Source organism: Nematostella vectensis, chromosome 5 (assembly GCF_932526225.1).
Source record: "Nematostella vectensis chromosome 5, jaNemVect1.1, whole genome shotgun sequence".
Taxonomy (NCBI): domain Eukaryota; kingdom Metazoa; phylum Cnidaria; class Anthozoa; order Actiniaria; family Edwardsiidae; genus Nematostella; species Nematostella vectensis.
The window spans coordinates 14,452,474-14,476,714 of NC_064038.1; the positions used below are offsets into that span (position 1 = coordinate 14,452,474).

The 24,241-nt window shown below is 36.4% G+C and overlaps 1 protein-coding gene across 1 annotated transcript in view; it reads right to left on the reverse strand.

Moving 5' to 3' along the window:
• LOC125562941 overlaps window positions 1-24,025 on the reverse strand; it is a 26,454-nt gene extending 2,429 nt beyond the window's left edge. The window contains exons 1-4 of the mRNA XM_048727291.1: window positions 23,350-24,025; window positions 22,819-23,159; window positions 22,483-22,716; window positions 10,640-10,761 (exon numbers count right to left, since the gene is read on the reverse strand). Of these exons, the coding sequence (XP_048583248.1) occupies window positions 10,640-10,761; window positions 22,483-22,716; window positions 22,819-23,159; window positions 23,350-24,025 (1,373 nt within the window). The remainder of the gene's footprint in view (window positions 1-10,639; window positions 10,762-22,482; window positions 22,717-22,818; window positions 23,160-23,349) is intronic.
• Window positions 24,026-24,241: the final 216 nt, after the last annotated feature.

Below are 24,241 nucleotides of genomic sequence, written 5' to 3' on the forward strand. Positions count from 1 at the left end.
CGCACTGAGACTAAGACATACAGAGCACAGAAAAGGAAAAGGAGAGAGCAATGACAAACTTAATGCATTTATAAAAATGAGCTGGAACGGAAAGACCCAAAAAGATTTTAAATTTGCTTTTGAATCTGATAAAGTGCAAAATAGGTTAGGTGCGGCTCTAGAGAACCCGTGCGTGGATAAAATGACGGAATTGTTAAGCATGCAGTGGTAGAAACATGCGAACGCGCTGGCTTGCGGTAACAAGTAAACAAAACAGAGAGAAAGGACAAAAATAAAAACTGGTTTGACGGAGAATGCAGAAATAACAAAGAAAATTTCAGATCATTGGGCAAACAAGTCTCACGAACACCAGAACAGGCCGACTTACGCAGTGCATTAATATTAAAAAAAAACTATGTAGAAAAATACAAAATACAGCCACCTGCAGGCTACTAAACAACCTTAACTTTAGCGAAACTAAAAAAAACTGGAAACAAATAAAGAATATTCTCAATATAGGGAAAAATAAAGATACCAAAAAAATTAGGATATTGAAAAAGCAGGTAAATTTCGCGGCAACGGTCAGGCGAAGAATGCCCAAAACAGCCATCCGACACCGTCGTGCCTTTAGACTTTCAAATCTCAGGAAAAGAAATAACAACAGCAATAGACGAATTAAAATCGCTGAAGGCCCCGGGTGCAGACAATGTTTTAAATGAAGTCCTAGAATGCGGTAAGGAGGCATTGAAAAATCCACTAAGAATTTTATTTGATAGGATATTAGCAAGGGGGGTATACCCGTCTATATGGAGCTTTGGTCTAATTGTGCCAATTTACAAGAAATACGATCTCTCTACGCCTGAAAATTACAGAGGCATAACATACTGTCAGCCACAGGGAAAGTTTTGAACGCGATCCTGAACAAAAGATTATATAGTTTTTTTTGGTGAATAAAGGCATACTTAAACCAGAACAATGTGGTTTTAGAAAAAAAAGGACCGTAGATAGCATTTTTGTGATGAAAATTTTAATTGATAAATATGTAAAGTCCAAACCAAAAAAAGCGGGTAATAACCTTTTTGCGTGCTACGTCGATTTCAGCAAAGCATTTGACAGTGTACCCAAAAATAAACTTTTCAAAAGACTAGAATTGGCTGGAATAACGGGTCCTTCCTTGACGTACTAATTTCAATGTATGCAAATGATAAATACTCAGTAAAATTAGACAGTTTTGTGACGACGGCATTCAGATGTTACACAAGAGTGAAACAGGGGTGTATGTTTTCTCCAACTCTATTCAACTTTTACCTAAGTAGCCTGCCAGAAAAAATCTCAACACTAGAAATCGGGATGACTGTGAGATACACAATGCATGCATGCTATACGCAGATGATCTGGTAATATGCCCAAGATCAGCAAAAGGGTTACAAAGCTACCTTGATGTCCTAGTTGACTATTGCGACAAGAGTGAGCTTTCCGTTGATCTAGACAAAACCAAAGTACTAATCTTTAATAATTGCGGATAAATACTAAAAACTACATATTCAGTTATAAACATAATCTAAATTAAAATGTGAAATCACATAAATACCTGGGCGCTCATTTCAGCGCATTCGGAAATTTTAGCTTAGCCAAACAAGAAATAAAAAAGTAACCCTAAAGGCTCTATATAAACTGAAAAACGTAATGGTTAACCTTTTTTGAACCAATGTGCCCTCACACTAAAATTATTTGACGCCTTAATGACGCCAATTTTTCTTTACGGCAGTGAGATTTGGGGGTTAGACTGCAAAGACAAGGTAGATAAAGACCCCATCGAGGTAGTACACACACAATTTATTAGATGGCTTCTGGGGGTAAACAAATTTGCAGCTCAAATGCGTGCGGGCGGAAGGGCGGATGTGGGAAGATTTCCACTGCGAATCCAGGCTAAATGTAGAGCATTGAAATTTTTTTTTTTTTGGGGGGGGGGGGGGGGGGGGGGCTTTAAGAAATTTAGACCAAAATAAACTTTCCAATGTAGCGTTGGAAAGTTGACACATTAGGACGTGACACATTAGGACGAGAAAAAAAAAGAATTCTAGACAAACAAAATTAAACATATTTTAAATCACGCCGGGATTAGGAGAAATATGGTCAACCCCATTCGACGCACAAATACAAATAAATATCATACGACAGAAACTGGCAGATATAGAACAATAAATCTGGCTCAATGAAATTTATAACGATGAAAGGAAATACCCTCGACATAAAAACAAAATGAGAACATTTAGGAAATTTAAGAGCGTTCTCAATTACGAAGATTATCTACCACAAGTTAAAAATGTTAATCACAGAATTGCGCTAACAAAGCTTAGACTAGGCAACCACAAACTAGCTATCGTCACACAAAACTCTACACTCCCCCTGAACAAAGAATGTGCCCAATATGCTTGTTCGAGGTCGAGGACGAGGAACACTTCATGGTAAAATGCCCGGCATATAGAGAATTGAGGGAACAAATGTATAGGGTTTTTCAATCCGCAACAAAACCGAATCTAAAAGCGATGCTTCCTGCCATGTCATTTTCGAAGGTGATTAGTTTAAAACAGGAGAGTGCAACCAAAAAAGAAATAGCTCAATTTGTTTGGGAAACAACAACAATAAGGGAAAGTACTTTGTAATGAGAACCATATGATGACATCGCTACAAGCTACGATGATAGAGTATTTATTGTAAATAGAAATATAATTGAAAACCAATTGTTAATTTTGTTTCCCAATATAAATGTATTTGGAGCAACACCCGTGAATCAAAGATCGAAAGGTGCCGCATAAAATAATTGAATCTTGAATCTTTACCTACGTATCCAATGGCAACGCATTTTAAACCAAAATGGCGACCGGGAGCGAGAGAATGGAAGTACACTGTGTATTATTCAAAATATATCCAGCTCCTGCGCCGTCCTACTGTTTTTTATTTTATTTTGGAACTCCTGTCAGGGTAAGTGCCATTATATTTTGCTGTAAATTCATCGAAATTCGCTCTAGCGCTGTACGAAGTTATCGTAGAATGTCAACTGCCAACACGTGAGCAACCCATTCTATAACAATATTTTGCAAATGATTATTAAACGTACCATATGTTCTATTTTAGTGTTGTTATCTGTGGATTGACTACATACTAGACTCGCAGTTGTATATTACTTAGGTTTTATTTCATGCTTTATAGTGAAAGAAAAATCTTTACTCTATACGGCTTGATTCAAGCGCAGCGAGCCACTCTAAAATACCACGTTTTCATAACTCATTGTATCTGTGAACCACTGGCTGTCTACCATTATTAGGCATTTCATAAAATTATAAATAGATATTTACAATATTTACATATTTACATTACATATTTTTACACTTAAGTGCAGGATTGCGGATTATCAAAATATCATGATTGCTTATCATTCATTTGATAATTGATAATTTGATATTTCAATGATTTTTGGGTGATAATAATATGATATTGTAAAATATCAATGTAAAATATCAAAATGTCATTATCAATTAGATTATCATGGTAGTTGACCCCCAAAAAAGGAATCTCAAATCTCAAATTATCACTATCATTCTCATTAATAAGAGAAGCAGGTAGATTGAAAAATCTAAATATCAGTATCAATAAATAGAAATTAGCAGGATAAAGTGATATTCCAAAATAGCAAGTTATAATGGTATCAATATCATATCATTTTATTATTATTATCAATGTTGAACAAAATAACATAAACAGTAAGCGAATGATATATCATGATAATATCATTTTTTACTTGACCAACGACACACTAAGATTGATAGTATGATATATCATGATAATATCATTTTTTTTATTTTACTTGACCAATGACACATTAAGATTGATAGTATGATATATAATGATAATATCATTTTTTGTGTTTACTTGACAAACGGCAGACTAAAAGTGATAAATTTTAAATCGTATCTTTTTTATTTCGGCGATTTTCGTGTGCTTTGGATAATAATAAAAAGCTTCATCCTGGTAGTGTGTTTTTTTTTTTTCATTTTACGGTTCACATCATTTTTCGCCTTTTTAGCTCTTTCTCAAGATCTCTGTTGAAGCTGTTGTTGACAAACCAAAATAAAATGTTACGCTTGTATTGGGTCATTTTTCTAGTGACCTCGAAGTAATTGTTCAGACGACGGAAGCCCTGTTCGCACGACTCAGTGTTGACACCTCGAATCTTGGAAAATTTTTGTCTGTACCAAGGCAGTTATTATACTTTAGTTCAATAAGACTTTTCCCATAAGGGCATAATAATTTATGGATTGTTTACGCATTTTTTTTTTTGGATTCCCTGGGGAAGAATAATGTTTGAACACTTATTTCAACAGTTTATTCTAAAAATAAATAGCTTTTCTTATACTCACTTATGCTTCGTTCTACTCATCACCAGTCAGAATAGAATATTTTCATTTACATATATTATTAGCTTTGTTCTACATATGTTTTTTTAAGACTTGACACTCAAATAAGAAAAAAATGTACCTCATTAAATGTTCTGATAATATCATGATATCACTATATCATGGCCTTAGAAGAAATATCATGATATATCACTATATCATGGGACTTGGAAGAAAATGTACCTCATTAGATATTCTGATAATATCATGATATATCATTATATCATGGGACTCCGAAGAAATTCATAATATATCACTACATCATGGGCCTTGGAAGAAATTGTGCCACATTAAATTATCTGATAATATCGTGATATATCACTATATCATGGGCCTTAGAAGAAATTGTGCCTCATTAAATATTCTGATAATATCATGATACACAAATGCTTATATGATAAAAACCCTTTGAAGAATATCAAAATATCAACCCCGGCCCATCAGACTCTTGATAAATCATGATATTTAGGGCCTTAAATACAAGAAACATATAAGAATTATCATGATATATCACATTTAATCACAACATTAGTCTTGATAATAGTGATATACGCAGTCCTGCACCTCTCTCTATTTTTACTAGGCTTACAATTGTTTAGTATCTATTGTCCCTTTAAAATCCGATTCTCCATTGTCTCCATAGAGCCTCGCAGTGTTTCAGGTTTTTTATAAACACGTACAGCAGTAGTTTCCCATGGTTTCCCTCTCCATTTTAATCGATCAATCGACTTTACCATTTTTCTATCGGCATTATGCTTATCTGAGATTGACTTGAGAATACGCTATATCATATTCTCCACCGACTGCATCTAGTTTGTTGATAGGGTCTCTTACTTTTGGATCGCTTCAGTTTAATCTCTCTTTGATCCTCGTTCTAGGGACACATTTAGCTGTATTTTTCTAGTGTGGGAGTGCGCGTGTGGAGCTCCCCTAGTTTTGCTAGAATAGTAATGTAGAGCCTCTCTATAGTCATAGAAGAACGCGAAAGAAGGGATTCCCTCCCGGAACACTCGAGGGTAGATTTTACTATCGGCTCGTACGTAGGCCTCTCAGTTTCTTCAGACAAAAGGGTTCTCCTGACCACAATCAGCCCATTTGAATCCGTAGATCTTCTCATTAAATATTATCTTCCATCTGTCTTTTCTGTAAACAAACAAGCTTCGAAGCACTAAAGTGGGGCGGGAAAAACGCGTCAAAGCGTGAGACCGAGTGGAGCCTCATGATTGACTGGATTGATTGTGACACCACAGGGTACCCGTGCGATGACCACAAAAACCAAGGCGCATAGCTATACCATATTTCTATACCTATGGAGCTCCGCGCTGGCTCCGCTACAAAGTAATATAATCTCAGAAATTATCCCACATTTTCCTACATTTAGTAGAAATTTGGCGAGTTCCATGGTATTTCTGATAGCAGAACTGCCATTTGCACTGACAACATTTTTTTTTTAAATAGGTGTAACTTTATACAAATTTATCTGAACTTATTCCAAATTATCTACAGCACGTGGCAGGGATGGAAGCTCAGGAACCAATAAACCTAACGTTATCGGTGAGGTTGATACAGGCGTTTGGAGTGTGGTGGTGCCATCAATATGTATACCTACAAAAGACTTATGAATGACTCATGCATAGATAACTTTTTTAGGCGAAATAGATAAAATAAATTGTCTAATTGTGTAAATAGTCTTGAAAAATGAAAAATCGATGCTAAAAACACATGGAAGATACTAAATTCCCTATTGAAAAAAACATTAAAAAACAGAACTATCCAGATATATTTAAAATTTAACAACCAAGAAATTTAAAATCCAAAGGATATTGCTGATAAATTTGCTGATTATTTTACAAATATAGGGCCAAACCTTTCAAAAAATATTGAAAATACGAACATTGATATAAAATCATACTTAAAGGCAATAGTAAGAGCAATAGTTAGCTCTTCCGTCTTACCACGCCTGATAAAATAAAAGAAATAACACTTTCTCTAAAAAATAAAAACTGTTGTGGATTTGATTATATTAATATAAGGGTTATCAAAGCAGCTATTTCAATAATATCAAATCCTCTCAGTACCTTAATCAACCAATCTATTATGGCCGGTATAGTGCAAACTCAAAAAAGCCAAAGTCATACCGTTATTTAAATCAGGAGAAAAAGAGTTATTCAGTAACTATAGACCAATTTCTATACCTCCATGCTTCTCAAAAATTTATGAAAGAGCAATATACAATCAACTTATCTCATTCATTAACAAATATAACATTCTAAATAATAACCAGTATGGATTTAGAGACAAACATCCAACAGTTATGGCAGTTTGTGACTTTATAGAAAAGATATCTTATTCTATTGATAAAGGCTACAATACTATAGGCATTCTTCTTCAAAAACTGCAATTTTATGGTATCAGAGAAATTCCACTACTTTGGTTCCAAAATTATCTTTCAAACCGAAAACAATTCGTTCATTATAAAGATACAAAGTCATAAGAATATGATACAACCTGTTGGTGTTCCCCAGGGTTCCATTCTTGAGCCCTTACTATTTCTTATATACATTTATGATGTCTCTAATGCCACGGAACTGTTTTCGTTTACTCTTTTTGCTGATGACACAAAATTAATTTCAAAATTGAAATCTGCTGAGGACATGGATGAAATTTTTAAACTCCGAGCTATTTAAACTAACAGAATGGTTTTAGACAAATAAATTATACCTTAACACTAAAAAACAAACTATATAATATTCAGAGACAGCAAAAGAAAAACAAAACATACAACCAAAATAGAGATAAACAACGAACCAACCCAGATGGTAAATGAAACTAAATTCTTAGGACTCATCATTGATAGTCAATTAAATTGGAAGTCATATATCAACCATGTCAGAATTAAAATCACTAAAAATTTTGGAATAATGAATAAACTTCGCTTTTATTTGCCTAAATTTTGCCTACAAACTTTATATTTTACATTAGTTCATTCGTACATACACTATGGAAACATCAACTGGGCAAGTAATTATGACACAAGTTTAAAACGAATATTCCTAATATTCCTAAGATGTGTTAGAATTATAACAAATTCTCATTACCTCAGTCACACTGAGCCCTTATTCAAACAATAAAGGATTCTTACGGTCTATGACATTAACACCCTTGAAACTGCATTATTCATGTATAAATTCGGCAATAATCAATTACCGTGGACTTTTGATAACTTTTTTTTTAAATAATACAATCCACAGCTATAACATGAGAAATTCATGCGACTATCGCACAACTCTTAGAAAAACAAGATGGGGCCAATTTTCAATTTCGTACAGGGGTCCAAAAATCTGGAGCAGCCTCACTTCTCAAGCAAAACAATGCAGATCAAGAAATATGTTCAAAAAGATTGTAAAGGACAGTATTCTCTCTCAAAAAGCAGCTGTTGATTTATAGATATAATTCTACTTTATTTCGTCAAATCAGCCACATGTAATTTTAATAATAAGGATTCCTTAGTCAAATCAAGAACATTAATATAAGCATTGTGCTTTTAGTAGAATCCTCAACATCACTATTTTTTTTTTTCATTATTATCATTATACTATTATTTGGTGAAATAAACTTGAGATTGATGGATTGATTGATCAATATAGGCTCGATATGACAAAATGTGATATTGTTGTATTCACTTCCAAATGGGTTTAGTTGATAAACTCGGTATCAGAGCCACGATACGCAACTCGAACGGCAATGATCAAATCAGTCGGTCAAACACTAGAATTCTATAGCGATGTCGAGCAAGTACATAGCCCTAGTTACAAAATTAGACTGGAGGTCACATCCACCACAACTCTAGAGAGCCGCATGAGAAGAGCACACAGCTATACCTACCTATCTCAGCGAACGAAGATAATGGCAAATCATTAAGGCTAGGTCCTCTAGGTCCGCCTTGAACAAAACCGACATCATAAGCTGGTGTGTGACTACCTTTGTGTTCAGAAACGTTCAGAAACACGGCGACATCGTTATGTTATCGAGATCTAAACTGAGCACCATAGATTAAATTATCAATCTACAATCTCGAGAACGAGATCAGCGAGAAAGATTTGCAGTTGATAGTCAAAGAGGCAGAAAAATATAATAAGATGCGTCAATCTATTAGGAGAAATTCATATAATAGTCCACTTAGACTAGACGACAAAAAAAAAGAAAAAAAAGAAAACGAAGACAAGATCAGAAAGCAAATCATGCTCGAGATGAAAGAGAAACTAATCAAATCTTCAACATCAGATTCTTTTACGACAAGACCCGCTATAGTACACATTTACATATCAGTAAAGAGCGATGGTAACTCACACCACCTTAGCCACCCTCTCACCACGCTTACAACACTTAGTCACAAACACATTACCGCATATGTATACCCATCCTAGATGACTGCTCTTCTATATGTTCCCAGTTCCCATCTGTTCCCATAACCTCTTATTATATTTTAGTGTCTTTAGGCTTATGGCGGAGATCCCTACGCGAAGCGCCGCGTGATTGGAGCCCTACACCTAAGAAAAAGTGGTATATAAAGCAAATATGGTAAAAAATACTGGTAACTCGTCGACTCGAGTTTTCATGACACGATATCCGTTCGTCCGCCTCCAAAAACCATCGTAAGACAACCGAATTTGGCAGGAGTCATGTATTTGTCAAGGAAGGTCCAAATCTGTGGTCACTTGACGTCATCGATAGTCACTAGAAGCAAAAATATGCAGACGTCATCAAAATAAAAACTATTTATTCCATGAAGGAAACATGATGTGGCAACCAAACTCGGTAGGTGTCATGTAGTCATGTATGGTTACATGTCGTGTGACGTCATAGATGAAGAAAAAAGCGTCACTAAAAGCAAAACTATTACGATTTCATTAAGAACAAAAATATCCATATCTCATGAACGAAACAACAATATAACAACCAATGTTTGTATGTGTCATAACGGCGTCAAGGGGGGTGCATGAATACAGTAACAGGATTGTGACGTTATCAATGACGTCACTTGAAGCAAAAATATGCTGACGTCATCAAAAGAAAATATATATATATTTCATTAAAAAGCATCGTATGACAACCAAACTGGGTAGGTGTCATGTATGTTTAAAGTGGGGTGCAATTAGATGGTCAAGTGACGTCCATGACGTAACTAAACCGCCGAAACATCGTTATGCATCATGTAAATGTCAAGGGTGGGGGTGTGTGGGGTATAACAAGTTGGTCGCGTGATCAGTGAAATGGTTGACGTCGTCAAAAACAGAAAAAAATATTTCTTGAATTATTAAGGTAAGATAAGCAAATATTTGGTCGTTTGGAGCTCAGCTTTTAGGCAATGCCTAAATCTATATTATATATTATACATTGTTTTATATTCCGTTCATCATTCTCTAATTTAAATAGTTCGTAAAGAATAAATTTAATCTGAATTTATCGTCTCCTAGTCAACAATCGCGTTATCACCTCTTCAACTTGATTGAAACTCCCAAGTAGGTCCTGCTTTGCTATGACCCTTGAATCAAAATTAACTAAAATATTCTCCAAATGATATTCCTTTGATAAACTGGCTTTCTATGCATCTTAAAGTTATTCTTATGGAAATCTTTAAAGTTGTTTACAAAATCACATCCGTGACGGGAAGCCCATTTTTACATACATTTGCTACATTGATTCCCTTGATCAGTTCCAGTCCATTATGACATACCTACCGTACTGACTCTCCCGACCATTCTTTAATCTCTTCATGGCAGAATGGAACCTCAACGTATCCATCACCCACGAGCTCTTAACTTCACCGCAACTCATCTTATAATACTATACAAGATAATGTTTATAGAATTTGATGGAACCATAGCGTGATTCCACACGAGAGGCGACGAATTAAAAAATGGAGCCAGATTGTAGATCCAATCTGCGGGACGTATAGTCTTCCAATACTTTGCAAACGTATAGATTTCCACGATTTCTGTTATCATATAGACTTGCACGAAACTTTGATATATAGATTTCTGCGAATTCCCTAATCATATTGAAAATGCGCTCGAGCCCCCATCATATTGATCTCCCCCTCTATCATATAGAAATATTATAAATGCACTCTGGATCCCATCATATTAAAAAAAGACTCCATCATATTGAACTTGCGCTCGTACCCCCAAGTACTATATTACCCCTCCCCTTTTTGCGCCAAGCCTTGCTTCTTCTCTTTGACAGATGAAGAGGGATTAACCAGGTTCTTCAGCGCCTTACTGTGCCTGATGTTATTCATCTCTTCATTTACCTGTTCGGGTGGCTGTGGACGTGCACAAAGCTTGTAGAATGACAAGCTTTGTTCTTCACGACTCGAAACATGGCTGAGGTTCACTATCTCTGGAGAGATGAAAGGCATGATCTTTCACCTACCCTTACCCTAGTAGCTAGTAGTTAAAGGGGATGGGCCATTACCAACTAAGCTATGTAGTTATATCTCCTCCCTAGGGTATGTATCTAGGCTTTATAGCTGGGCGTGGCTATATAGCGATAGGCTTAGAGCTAACCTTGCTAATAGGCTTGGCTATATAACGATAGGCTTTAGAGCTAGCCTTTTTGATTAGGGTATATATATCTACCTTATACAGCTAACCTTGCTAATAAGGCTATATGCCATGGCTATAGAGCGATAGGATATCGAGGTAGCCTTGTTAATTAGTCTATAGAGAAGAGAACAATTTCAAATAACAATTATATAGCCTTCACACAATAGTGTCAGGACTAATCTAATTCTATGGGCTAATAACAGGTATAATACAGTTCAGATACAAAGGAAATAAAGTGATGCCTCAGCGATCACTTTTGGTACCGTGCTGATTAATAAAAGCAATATAGACTACCTCTGAGTTATTTTCCCATTTAATTTCTATCATGGACTTATTTTCAGAGAATCATTTAATTTTATGGCCACTTAAAACAACACACTCCAGTATTCTGTGGGAAAAGTGGCTGCCTTACAGGAGGGGGGGGGGGGGGGGGGGTAATAATAACTAAAACTGCTTATCCAGTGCTTCTATCGAGAGCTATTTGCCAAAGACACAGCCGCATAAGTAGAGGTGCAGCATCTTTCTTTGATAAGTTTGATATTGCTGAAAACAAATAACTTTTTTCATTCCATTTTATGTACAGTCAGGTTAAGTGAATTTTATGCAACACCAAGTTCATTCTTTCCCTGAGCAGTCAGGTTATGGAACCTCTAACCTAGCACTCTCTGCTTTTTTTACTATTCCTTATAATTTATTTATTATTTATGTCTAGTTTTAGTTTGTAAGGACCTTCTAGGATTCGTGCAAACTAGTTGTAAGGTAAAACAAACTAAAAAATATATTTTCACCTCAAAAACAAAGAATTTACAAACAAACCTTAATGTTCTTACCAAAAAAAAGTCAAAGCAGAGAAAATATGAAAAATAACATACATTCGTTTTTGCCTTTTAGGCTGGCTCAGATTCTATAGTATAGAATACGATTGACACGAGAAATTATAATTTGGACAGAAATAGCAGAAGCAGAATTGGTTTTGTTCGAACAATTTGCATTACAGAGATTTATTTTTGAGTACACCATGATTATCAAGTATCTAGAATTACGGTAATGGAAAACTAGTTTAGATGTGGAAGTAGCTTAAAATTCCTGTAACTTGTAACGCTTTGCATTATTTTTTTAAATAAATAAACGCTTTTTGGGGTATGTTAGCATATAAAAATATGATACCTATGACTGCACACCCATACTCCTAGAATCTCAGGGGCCTAATAACCAAACCTAGTACAAGAGGAGTAAAAAGAAGGGCAAAATATGTTTGAATAAGCATTTGCGGTAAGGAATTTTTGTCAAATTAGCCCCCCCGCTCACCCCCAAAATACATACTCAAACCTGAGTTCTTTACATAAAATATAGCAAGCATAGAACTTACCTCCCATACAAATACCCATACCTAAAAAATATAGCCCAAGCATACAAAATCTTACAACCCTTCGTTGTGAAAGAAAAGTACTAGAAAGGGAAAAGAAAACGAAAAAAATGGAAAACATGCTGGTAAGACTAGAACCGCGGATAGAGGGAATTGCGCTACCCGTTGGGCAATCGAGGCGAACGGGAAAAATTAATTGAAAAATCAGAGACCTTAGAATGATTCAATGAATTTACATTTTCGACACAGTATTAAGTTTTAAATAAGCTCTTTCTCGAATAACTGTAAAAAAAATTATATCGACAAATTTTTCCTCTAGCGATAAAAGTATTTGATTCCCCGAGGACAAAACAGATTGCTCATTTTTGTTGAGCATAGCAGCTCTAAATTTCAAATAAATAGATTAATGTTTGCGGTTGATTACAGTTAATAAATGATAATATAAAACTTAAACGAATTAGAATTTTTAGGCTTTTCTTTGATCATACAATAATTGATACCCCAACTTGAAGAAATTGATTTGAGGCCTTACATGATCCATTCCAATTAGAACTGCGTCCCTGCTTTTGCTAACTCAAAAACTGACAAAATTTAAGTTTAAAAAAATTATTTCGACATTTTTTTTTTCGTGAGCACATTTCTCCTTAGAATTAAGGGAAATTCCAGTAATTAAAAAACACACAACTTAACACCTATCTCGGAATTATTTTATTTATAATTATACAGATAATCATATTGAATAAGAAAAATAATGATATTGCTCTGGTAACAAGGCCCTAAAGTAATAGAAAATGTGCATTCAGGATTCCCGAATCAACGAGAAACGCCTGGAGCTTTCGAAAAGTGTGGTCACTTTTCGCTCGAGAGTTCGGTATTATTTATATTTAAAAGCCGGCAAAAACGCACAAAAACCCGTCGTATGGCAATAACACTTGACATGGTTTGTTTTCAAGTCCTATTCTACTGATCTATTGGTATAAACCCGGAAATTTGATGCTAGGGGCACTTAAAGTATCTAAAGTATAGAATAGTTAGTAAATAAACCAATTTTTGGCGGCTTGGATATCGGCAGATAAGTTCGAGGGCAACTGTGAAATTTTGAGGACCATTTCTCATCCGCGGACATTATCCGCGATATTACAGTGAGCCAAAGAAGGTTTTTATTTATTTATTTTATATCCCAGTGACTACACTGAAGATGCGAAGGGTGTCTTCTGCGTGCGCTGACGTGCACTGGAATGACGCCACGAGCGCGCGCTGTTATTTTTGCCATTCGCGTAAGATAAAAATCCATGCAATTTTTTTCATTAGAACAAAGACTACAAGCTCAAAACTTGCATTTCAACTGATGGATTTTAAGCTAGTCTGTTTTCTTATTGTTCTGCTGAGGGCTGGAATAGAAATTGAAGCAAAAGTTTTCAATTTTGGGATGTCTTCTGCGCGAGCGCGCGCTGTTGTGAAGATTTTTGTAATTGCTTTTTCTTTCGCGTTTCAGGATAAATTCTAAAAAATATATATTGATGATTATTCTATAAAAGAAACCAAACCTTCACAGCGTGAGTTTTGAAAACATTGGTGTTTGTTTGAGGAGTTATTGAACAGACAAAATATGAGTTTTGGACAGTGGACAGATATCACTTTGGCTGGACGTTATCGACTGACATTTGTCCTGTGAAAATGTGCGCGTGACCCGTATTGACCAGTGAGCGCGCGTAAAAATTCATCACTGGGATATAATATAATATATAGATTTATGCACTGCCTAAAAGCGGAGCCAGCATTTAACACCTTTTTGTGTTGACTGATAGTTTTAGAGGGGATCTTGGTGTCTCTAGAATGTTTTATTTAATGAGGTTAAAAATATTTCAAATTTTACTGCCATGTAATTATGAATTGTATTGGCCCCTCCAAATGGATCAAGCAACCACTCATTCAATAATATTAAATATGTAGTATAAAAGTTAACAAAATACTAAAACTTGGTGTGAAAAAGGCTGTCAAAGTTCAAGGTGTCACATTGACGAGAATGTTTTTTCAAGAGTCTAATGGTCAATTCTTATTTCCCTTTTAAAAGTTCCACTATGTATATTTTTATCAAAACACCATTCTAACAAGCTTTGACCTTGTGAAGAATATATCAAGGATGTAACAGCATTCCAAAGATTTAGATGCCATACTGTAGTCCAGGGGCGGATCTAGTTTTTTTGCCAAGTGGGGATCCGGCCCAAAAATGTTCGTCATTATTTTACCTTCGTAACGATTTTGGGGTGAAAAGATACACTGAAAACAGTAAAAAAGGAAGCCCAAGGGGAGGTTTAAACTCCCCCCCTCCCCCATAGACCCACTACATTAGTTTTCATGTACCACAACTGATTATTCAGAAAAATGTTATGAAACTAAACCACACAAATACACATCCTGTCATGCATTACATATTGGTGCATCCACCCATTGGCCTGTTGGTTTTAGAAACCCTGGATCCACCCATACTGGCTACTCAAAAATGAATGCAATGCAGGCAAATCCTAAATTATTACTGAAAGTGCTTAATTCCAATTTCTAATTTCAAACCAAACCATGTTCATTGGACTATGTTAGGGTTAGAGAGAAATATATATAACAAAAAGTCAATGGGGAGAAGAAAAAGGGAGAAATGAATGACTTTATTTAAAAAAATATGACTCTACTTTAAAAAAATATAAACAATAATGATATAATAGCTTAAATGAGCATATTCCTAACATTTTCCCCTTTCTTTTTACCTATAGGTTTGATATAAAACTGTTTTCTTTACAGATTTATTATTGAAAAAGCACAAGTTTGATGTTGTCTTTATATAATTTAAGTACCTTGCTCCCAGGGGGGAGGTGGGGGGGACTTTGAGAAACGGGAATTTGAGAGACGGGGGTGCTCGACAGCATAATCAATTCTAACCCTAAGGGATAGCACTAAGGGCATGGTCAACAACAATTCTTAACCCCAATAGATAGCACATTGAGTGTGGTCAGAGGAATTTTTAACCCTGAAAGATAGCATTAAAAAAACAATGCTGGTTTTAATTTGCTGACGGATCCTATATTGTTATGTTACCGACAATAAAGTCGAAAGTATTAACTGATCAGTAGACTTGTGGTTTATTGTAAAATACATTTCAAGCGATTGGGCCACCACTTTGCGTGAGACACCCTAAAAGATAGCAGAATCGGAAAAATACTCCTCCCCGGGCATGAAAACCCCTAAAAAATAGCAGAATCTGAAAAATCCTAAAACACACCCTAAGAGATAAAAGTTGGTAAGAAGAATATTATACCATAAAGGATAGGTCAAGCACCCCCGTCTATCTTTCTGGAGAGTCCCGCCCCGGACCTTGCTCTAATAAAAAACCCTTCCCTTGATAGAAGTTTCATTAATGTGCTACATTCTTACCAGCTATGCCCTTGCAAAGAAACAAATGATGGATGCAACAGCATTCCAAATATAGAATGATACAGTTAGATATACTTCAGGTGCTATATGGAAGATTAATATATCACTTATTACTGGTGATACTCCATCACAACATACCTCTAGTCATGCATTAGACATTGGTGCACCCACCCTGTAGGATATGATGGCCTGCTTTTTTTTTTATAGAAACCATGGATCCACATATGCTAATGCTAATGCTACTAAAATTAAATGCAAGGAGGAGAACAAATTGATTGAAAATGTCTAATTTCAAACCTATTACCTGTTTTAATTTATTTAGGGTGCAGAGAGGAAACAGCAAATAATATCAATAGTCAAGAGAGAGAGAGAGAGAGAGAGAGAGAGAGAGAGAGAGAGAGAGAGAGAGAGAGAGAGAGAGAGAGAGAGAGAGAGAGAGAAGGAAGAAATTGGACTATAGCTTTGATAAAAAAAAACTCATCAGTAATGCAACAACTTGGTTGAGCACTCTCCTAACATGTCCCCTTTCCTCATTAATCTTTAGGTTTATAGAAATAATGTTTTCAGATCTATCATTGAGGGCAAGTGCTTTAAAAAAAGCCTATTTCACATTTACTGCTGTATCAAAGTAAGAAATCCCCTACTTTATTATCTTTAAGACATTTGCCTATTCTCATGCCTCCCAGCCTTCAGCATCAATCACCCTCGGGTAGTCCTTAGTTGGTTTTACCTTAATAAAAGTGAAAACAATTATTTCAAAACAACATTTAAATAAATAAACACAATAGATACTTATGCAAGATGCAGACATTATAAGCTAAGCAAAAAGAATATAGGTAATAGGGGTTGCATTTTGTGTTTTTATTTTCGATGAGAAAATTCTCTTGTGACTGTAAAGTTAATATATAGTAAGTATGTATAGTATATATAAGTTATTTGTAGTTTTGATAATTTGAAAAAGTTGCTGTATCTTCGAGAAGACTAAATACACAGAATATAAAGACAAGAAAGGTCTTCTTTAGCAATAAATGACAGGATGATATTTGTCAGCCTATATTAAATATCTCAACGCAGTCAATAAAGTATAGAGAGAACGAATAATATCAAAGGATGTTGTTATGATCAAATTGTTTGATTTAGACCACGAATTCTCAAAGCAAACTATAAACAATTGTATAAATCGAACAAGCTAAGTGACATTGAAACAGTAGCTAGCTTGAGCGATTGGTTTTGGGGAAAAAAAACACGAAGAAACGAGCATTATAAAAAGCACAACAATAAAAGAAAAATAACTGTGATATTCTCAATACAAACCGAAGTTCAAAACTCGTCTTGGCAGTGTTTTTGTCGCTTTCTGTTTGTCGCTTGCGTGGTTGTGTTCGCTTTTTGTTGTAAACTGTGAACTTGTCGACTTTCTCCTAGCGAGAAACTCGTCGACACAAGTGAATTACTTTTATAGCTGAAAACATACATCAATCCAAGGCCCTTTCTTCTCAGGATCTCCTTATAGATCTCTATAGATATAGACGTGAAGGAATAATATTAGAATGGTAGTGTAGAGCCTCTAAGTAGTCCTCTTTTTGCTGCTGCAACGGACGGGATTCACGAACACTCGGGTAGATTTTACTATCGGCTCGTACTTCAGACCAAACGGTTCCTCAAAGATTTCAGCCCATTTGACTCAGCATATTTTCTAATTAAATACTATTTTCAATCTGCCTTTTTTGCTGTGAACATACGAACTCTGATGGCGGTAAAAAAATAAAATAGGTCAAAACGTAAGACCGAGGGGGCCTGGGAGTTGCGCGATTGACTGGATGGATGGATTGTGACACCACAGGATACCCGCGCGATGACCACAAAACCAAGTCGCATAGCTATATCATATTTCTATACCTATGGAGCTCCGCGCGCGGCCTGTGGCCGCGCTGGCTCCGCTATAATGAGATTGACACGAAAAAATTAATTTTCACAAAAATAGCAGAAGCAGAATTGGTCTTGTTCGAACAGTTCGCATTACAGAGATTTATTTTTGAGTACACCATGATTATAAAGTATATAGAATTATGGTAAAGGAAAACTAGTTTAAATTTAGACTACAACTGAACATGAACGAATAAGAGTATCTAAAGTACTCAATCAAAAGCGATAAAATTGTTTATAACTTAACTTGCTGTACTTATACGATTTGAAAACGTGTCGTTTCATTCGTTTCAAGTCGGTGTGAAGCCAACATTAATAATCATACCTTTCCTGCTTTATTATCTTCGATTTCTCCGTCTTTAGATGGGTCCTGTCTTTATTTTAGTCTTTTTGTAAAGATTTTCTTCCGTAGACTTTCTTTTTTAGTTGTGTTGTGAAATGTAATCGATCTCCCGCTGTGTGATAATCAGTTTGTTGGAGGCGAAATTCGGCAGCGGACTCTGAGTAAAATGTAGATTTAAGCAATCCATGACTGTAATAGAGTTTCTCAAATTAGTATAATTATTTCTCAAACTATTTAGTTGTACGCTTCTTCGAGTCATACAACTGCACATAATTTTCCTGGATTTATATCGCTTTCACACTCGGAATGAAGACACTCCAAGAAGAAAGTTTAGCTGGGATATTGAAACTAAAATGAATCTCGTACAGAATGGCAGCGAGTCACATAAAAAAAATGAAGCTAAATCGTAAACAGAATGGCCGCGAGTCTGATGAAGAAAATGAAGCTAAATCGTAAACAGAATGGCCGCGAGTCACTATCTATTGTATGCCATTAAAGACACTACATGAAATTTCAATGTTTGCATTTGATCCTGGAATAAATAGATTTGCTATGATCTGTAAATCTCAGGGATGGCAGTCATTATACATTGCTGCATTAGTTTGCTATTACTCGTTGTAAAAAAAAATCCTTACCACAAATGCTCACATTATGGCTTTTGATAAATGTATTCTAGAGGAGGCACTTGTTTGAGGGGCTATGTAATGTGCTTATTCAATAAGGGGTGTATGTATACCTCGGTGTAAGAACCATCCCCGAAGACTTTATTGTATGAAGCTCTGTTTTCATCATGATTCTTTTTATCAAACAAAGGAAGTTTTGTAACACACATCGTGCATAATACACATGTTCTATCACCAGGATAGAGTTATTGAGGGGTATTTCATTGTGTATGTGGACTAATGGGAAATAGGCATAGAGTGTAAACTAGGGAGAGAAAAAGGCATGGTAAGGTCAAAGGGGTGGTGACTAAAGGGTATGTCACATGGGGTGTGCTGACATAGGTTGTGAATCCCAGAAATAAGGGACATTAGCCAGCGATTTCTCTGGGCTCACATTTTGCTATGCCCGCGAGGAATAACAGCGGTAACACAAATAAAAACGAAATTCTTGCCAGCACAGGGCCTTCCCTTTTTTTGTTACACTAGAAGTTTATAATCAGGTTGACTAAAATTCCAAAAAAAAGTAGTATTAGCGGTATTTAAACGTGCAAGGGGCATCTCTGATTTGATACGTCCAATGATAATGGAAGTGCGGCAGTCTCGCTGAGGTTGGAAAACATTATATGCGCAATTTAAAAAAAAATGTATTTTAGAAAGGCTTTATGGTTCCACTGTGTCTATCCCAGAAAGCCGTGGGGCCGTTAAAAAACAAAATGGAGAACGGACGAACGGAGAGAAGTTGTTCTTGCGGAGTGCACCGTTTTCCTTGCTTCAGTTTGTATCTTAAAGACAACAATAATGGTTCCTGAACTAGGCATAACTACATCAAATGTTATTTCTTCGGGAAGAAGATTGGATGGCGCTACTGTCTATTTTATTGGCCAATTTGATGGAAGGATAGTCGATTTACCCTTTTCGAGTCCTGCACCTGTAATGTGGCGAACAGTTCTACCTTTCAAACGACTACTTTTATGCCCGATTTCAATAAAATTACAGAGAATGTATGGAGGATTGTATGCTCTCAAGCAAACAAAAGTGCAATGTCCAAGGAACAATTATAGGGCTTTCTCTGGCATCGTTTGAACGGAAAGTGTCACTCGAATGGCAAGGGTTTTTGTTATGTCTCCCCACATTTCCTTATAATAAATGGCAGCCATTTTGACATTGTATGTGCACTATTACGCATGCGTGGCGGCCATGTTGTCTCTTATTTCTGGGAATGAGACAAAGTAAACTTGTAACATGTTTGATTACTAGGCCTTGGAGATAATAGGAGAATGGGGCTGTATTCGTAACCTGGGTGCCACAAGCTCCAAGCTTCGCTAGAGCAGATATCATATGGAAAATATATATTCATATTCGATTTCGGCGATACTTCAGGCCCATTTCTTTCTTATCAGTCTCTCTTATATGTACAAAGAGTTTTTTTTTATAAAAACAAGGGAATTAGATTAATTTCCTTTGATAGGTCTGAATGTTGTTATAGTTATATGTTATAGTGATAGTAAGAATTGATATGTTTGGGGTATAGAATTTGGTTTGGGTATTTGTTTGGGAGGTAAGTTTCTGTACTTGGTATATTTCATGTATAGAACTCAGGTTTGGGTATTTTGGGAGATGAGCAGGGGCGGGCGAAGGCTAATTTGACAAAAAGTCCTTATCGCAAATGCTTATTCAAACATATTACTCCTCTTGTACCAGGTTTGATTATTAGGCCCCGGAGATTCTAGGAGTATGGGTGTGCAGTCATAGATATCATATGGAAAATAAATATTTATATTTGGTGATATTTCAGGCCCATTTTTTTTCTCAGAGCCTATTGCGCAGAGTTTGTTTGTTGTCTTTTTTGGAATAAAATGGAATAAAATTGATTTGATTTAATAAGTAAATATGAGTGTTGAAGCTCCCTTATAGCACGATTTTGTATGCTTGGGCTATATAATTTAGGTTTGGATATTTTTTTGGAGGTAAGTTTCTATGCTTGGTATATTTTATGTATAGAACTCAGGTTTGGGTATGTATTTTGGGGGTGAGCGGGACGGTGGGGGCTAGTAATCTGTCAAAAATTTCTTATTGCAAATGCTTATTTTAACATATTATGCCCATCTCACGAGTCAATGTTAATTCGGAGTGTCAATTCAAATTCGGAGTTAGCAAATTTTGCTTGAAACATGAGACTTTAAGCGCATAATGCTTAAAATACTGTAACTTGAGCAAAACGTGCTTAAAACTCCAATAACAAGCCACAGATTGTAAGCAACTTTTATAACACCAAAAGAGCGTTCAATAGCTAAATTTAAATAACTGAGGCTCCGCTGCAAACTGGTCCAAGACTACTTAAAGCAGAAATGTGTACTCTTAATTCCCTATGAACCAATATTCATCTTACAGTATTGATATAATATTAAACCTCCCCTTTCAGATTCAGACAATGAATCTTCTATAGTAAAAAAGATGCTAGACTTTCTCCAAATCCTTCTGTTAGAGTGACAGAGTTCTGGAAACAAGCGAATTGTGCTTAAAACCCGGCAAAATCATAAAATGTGCTTGTTTTTCGTATAAAGGGAAGTCATCAACAGCAACATATAAGATTCAAACATCCACTTTCTGATTAAGACAATCAATCTTGTATATAAAAACGGATGCTAGACTTTCTCTATGCTTGACTTCTAGATGCTAGACTTTCTCCTTCTGATAGTGTGACAAGAGTCTTTAGGAAATAAGCGAATTGTGCTTAAAACCCGGCAAAATTGAAAATTGTACTTGTAATAATAATAATAATAATAATAATAATAATAATAATAATAATAATAATAATAATAATAATAATAATAATAATAATAATAATAATAATAATAATAATAATAATAATAATAATAATAATAATAATAATAATATTAATAATAATAATACTAATAATAATAATAATAATAATAATAACAATAATAATAATAATAATAATAATGGTTTATTAGCATTCCAACATGAGAGGCTCTTCGATGCTAATGAAACTAACTACAATAACTAACAATATAATGAATAATATACTATAAACTTGAAATTTTAAAAATATAAATATACAAGAAAACATACATGTTCCTATTTAGCATTAAGTGTGGTTACTCTGGTCCTGGCTCTATTGCTGAAGTAGAGCTTGGCGCTCCGCTTAAACATTGTGAAATCTCGAGCCTCTCTCGTTGCAGATGGTAACATGTTAAACATTTGAGAGGCATTATACGAGAAAGTACCAGGTGTGTGGGCCGTGCTAAGTTTAAATTCACTGCTGGACCTTAAAGTTCTACCAGGTATATATTGTTAAAGCCGAAGATGTGCCGGCCAATTAGTAAAATGTACAGCCTTGAAAGCTAGTTTAGCTAGACTGAAATCCCGTCTTTCGGTGGTAGGCAGCCAGCCTAGTTTGAGTACTTCTTCTAAACCAGCGTACCTCTGAATGACAAAACCCGCGGCGGCTAGCTGGACTTTTTGTAAGCGCGCTAAGAGATAATCCTGCGCAGGGTAGGCTACAACATCGTTAAAACCGATTCTCGACAAGACCAGAGTCTCTACTAGCTGCTTTCTGACGTGGAAAGGAGCTAGGTTTTTTTAGTTTTCCGAGAACAGACAAAGTGGAATAACAGGAACTTGTTTCTGTTTTAATGTCATTGTTCTACTTTAAGTTCTGTTGGACTTCGGAGCCGAGGAGGCGAGTGGACTGTACCCTCTCGAGAGACTGCCCGTCAACGGTGAGTTGGACTTGGCGCTCGACGAGCTTGTGACGATGGGCCATCTGTGCTGTTGAGAAGAGCATGGTTTTGGTTTTCTTGGGATTTAGAGTGAGGTTACACTCACCCGACCAAGATGACAGCCGATCAAGAGCGAGCTGCAGGCATCTTTCACAGTCACTAATGTCACAAGGTTTGGCGTGAGCGTAAAACGTGGTGTCGTCGGCGTACTGATGTCATGTAACAAGGCTCAGATGATCTGAGAGATCGTTGACGTATAGATTGAATAATACGGGGCCCAACACTGATCCCTGTGGTACACCGAAACACACGTCCGCCAATCTAGAGCTCTTGTCGTCGATTTGCACAAACTGCTTTCGTCCTGTTAAATAGCTGGTGACCCACATCAAAAATGACTTTGAAAAACCAAGATGGTGTAGTTTCTTAAAGACAACTTCATACGCAACGGTGTCAAAAGCCTTGGAGAAGTCGGCTAAGACAACTAAGGTTACTTCGCCACGCTTCATTGCTTTAGTGATGTCATCTTTTATTGCAAGGAGACTTGTTGTTGTGCTGTGACCTTTTCTATATGCACTAACAGTGTCCTTTAAGAAGCTGTCAGGACCACTGGAGACAAAGTCACTCATTTGACCAAGCACTAAGCGCTCATAGACTTTTGAGAGGACAGGTAAGATAGAGATGGGACGTAAGTCATTCCTGTCCTTTACGTCAGCCTGCTTGGGTATACGGCTTATACGAGCCACTTTGCAGGCGGATGGAAAATACTCTTGCGAGATACAGGTATTTAAAATGTGGGTCAAAGGTGAAGCCAGATGGTCAGCGGCGTGTTTGATGAATTTCACAGGGATCCCATGTGGGCCACATGAACAGTGTGATCTTAATTTCTTGAGTGCTGCTAGACATGAGACAGGCTTCAGCGTAAAAGCCCAAACCAGTAGAGACCGGTAGAGACTGGATAAGATCCGAGATGACATTAGCAGAGGTAAGCGTGGCACCAGTAACACGCTCAGCAGTAGAGGCGAAATGTGTGTTAAGTTCATCAGGGTCAAACCTGAGAGGCTGAGGGTTTGGGTGGAGTATCCGGTGAATCACCCTCCACACATCTTTGGCTTTGACTGACGACAGTGCTTTGTAATAGAAATTACGCTTTGCTTTGCCAATCATAGCCTTGAGCTGGTTACGTTTCTCCCTGAAATAGTTCCAAATTGAATCACTCTTCTCTTTGCGTGCCTCAGTGCGCATGTTACGAAAATCCTGTTGGAGCTTTTGGATGTCAAGTTCCTTTAACCAGGGCGCGGGTGGTCGCGTCACCTTGGTGCGCTTGAGCGGAGCATGACGATCAATGCATTCGCGCAATAAAGTATTAAGCATTTCGAGCTGCATCTCGGGATCCCTAGTGGAATAAACGATACTAAGAGGAAGCTGTTTAATATCGTTTGTGATAGCATGTTTATCAAAGTTGCGCTCATCGCGTATGTACTTGTATCTGGGGGTAAAACGCGTAACGCGAATATTCATGCACACGTAGGGTGCGTCATGGTCACCTTTTTGCGGACACGGGAGGACGTCACAGTACTACACTTGTTTAGGCAAGTTCGTAATCATATGGTCGATTAGTGTCTCAGAGTGTAGAGTAGTGCGTGTTGCCTTGGTAACAAGCTGCGTTAAATTCAAGGATTCCAGCACGTCCATATACTTGCGCACATAGCATTCCGATGGGCGGAAGAGGTCCAC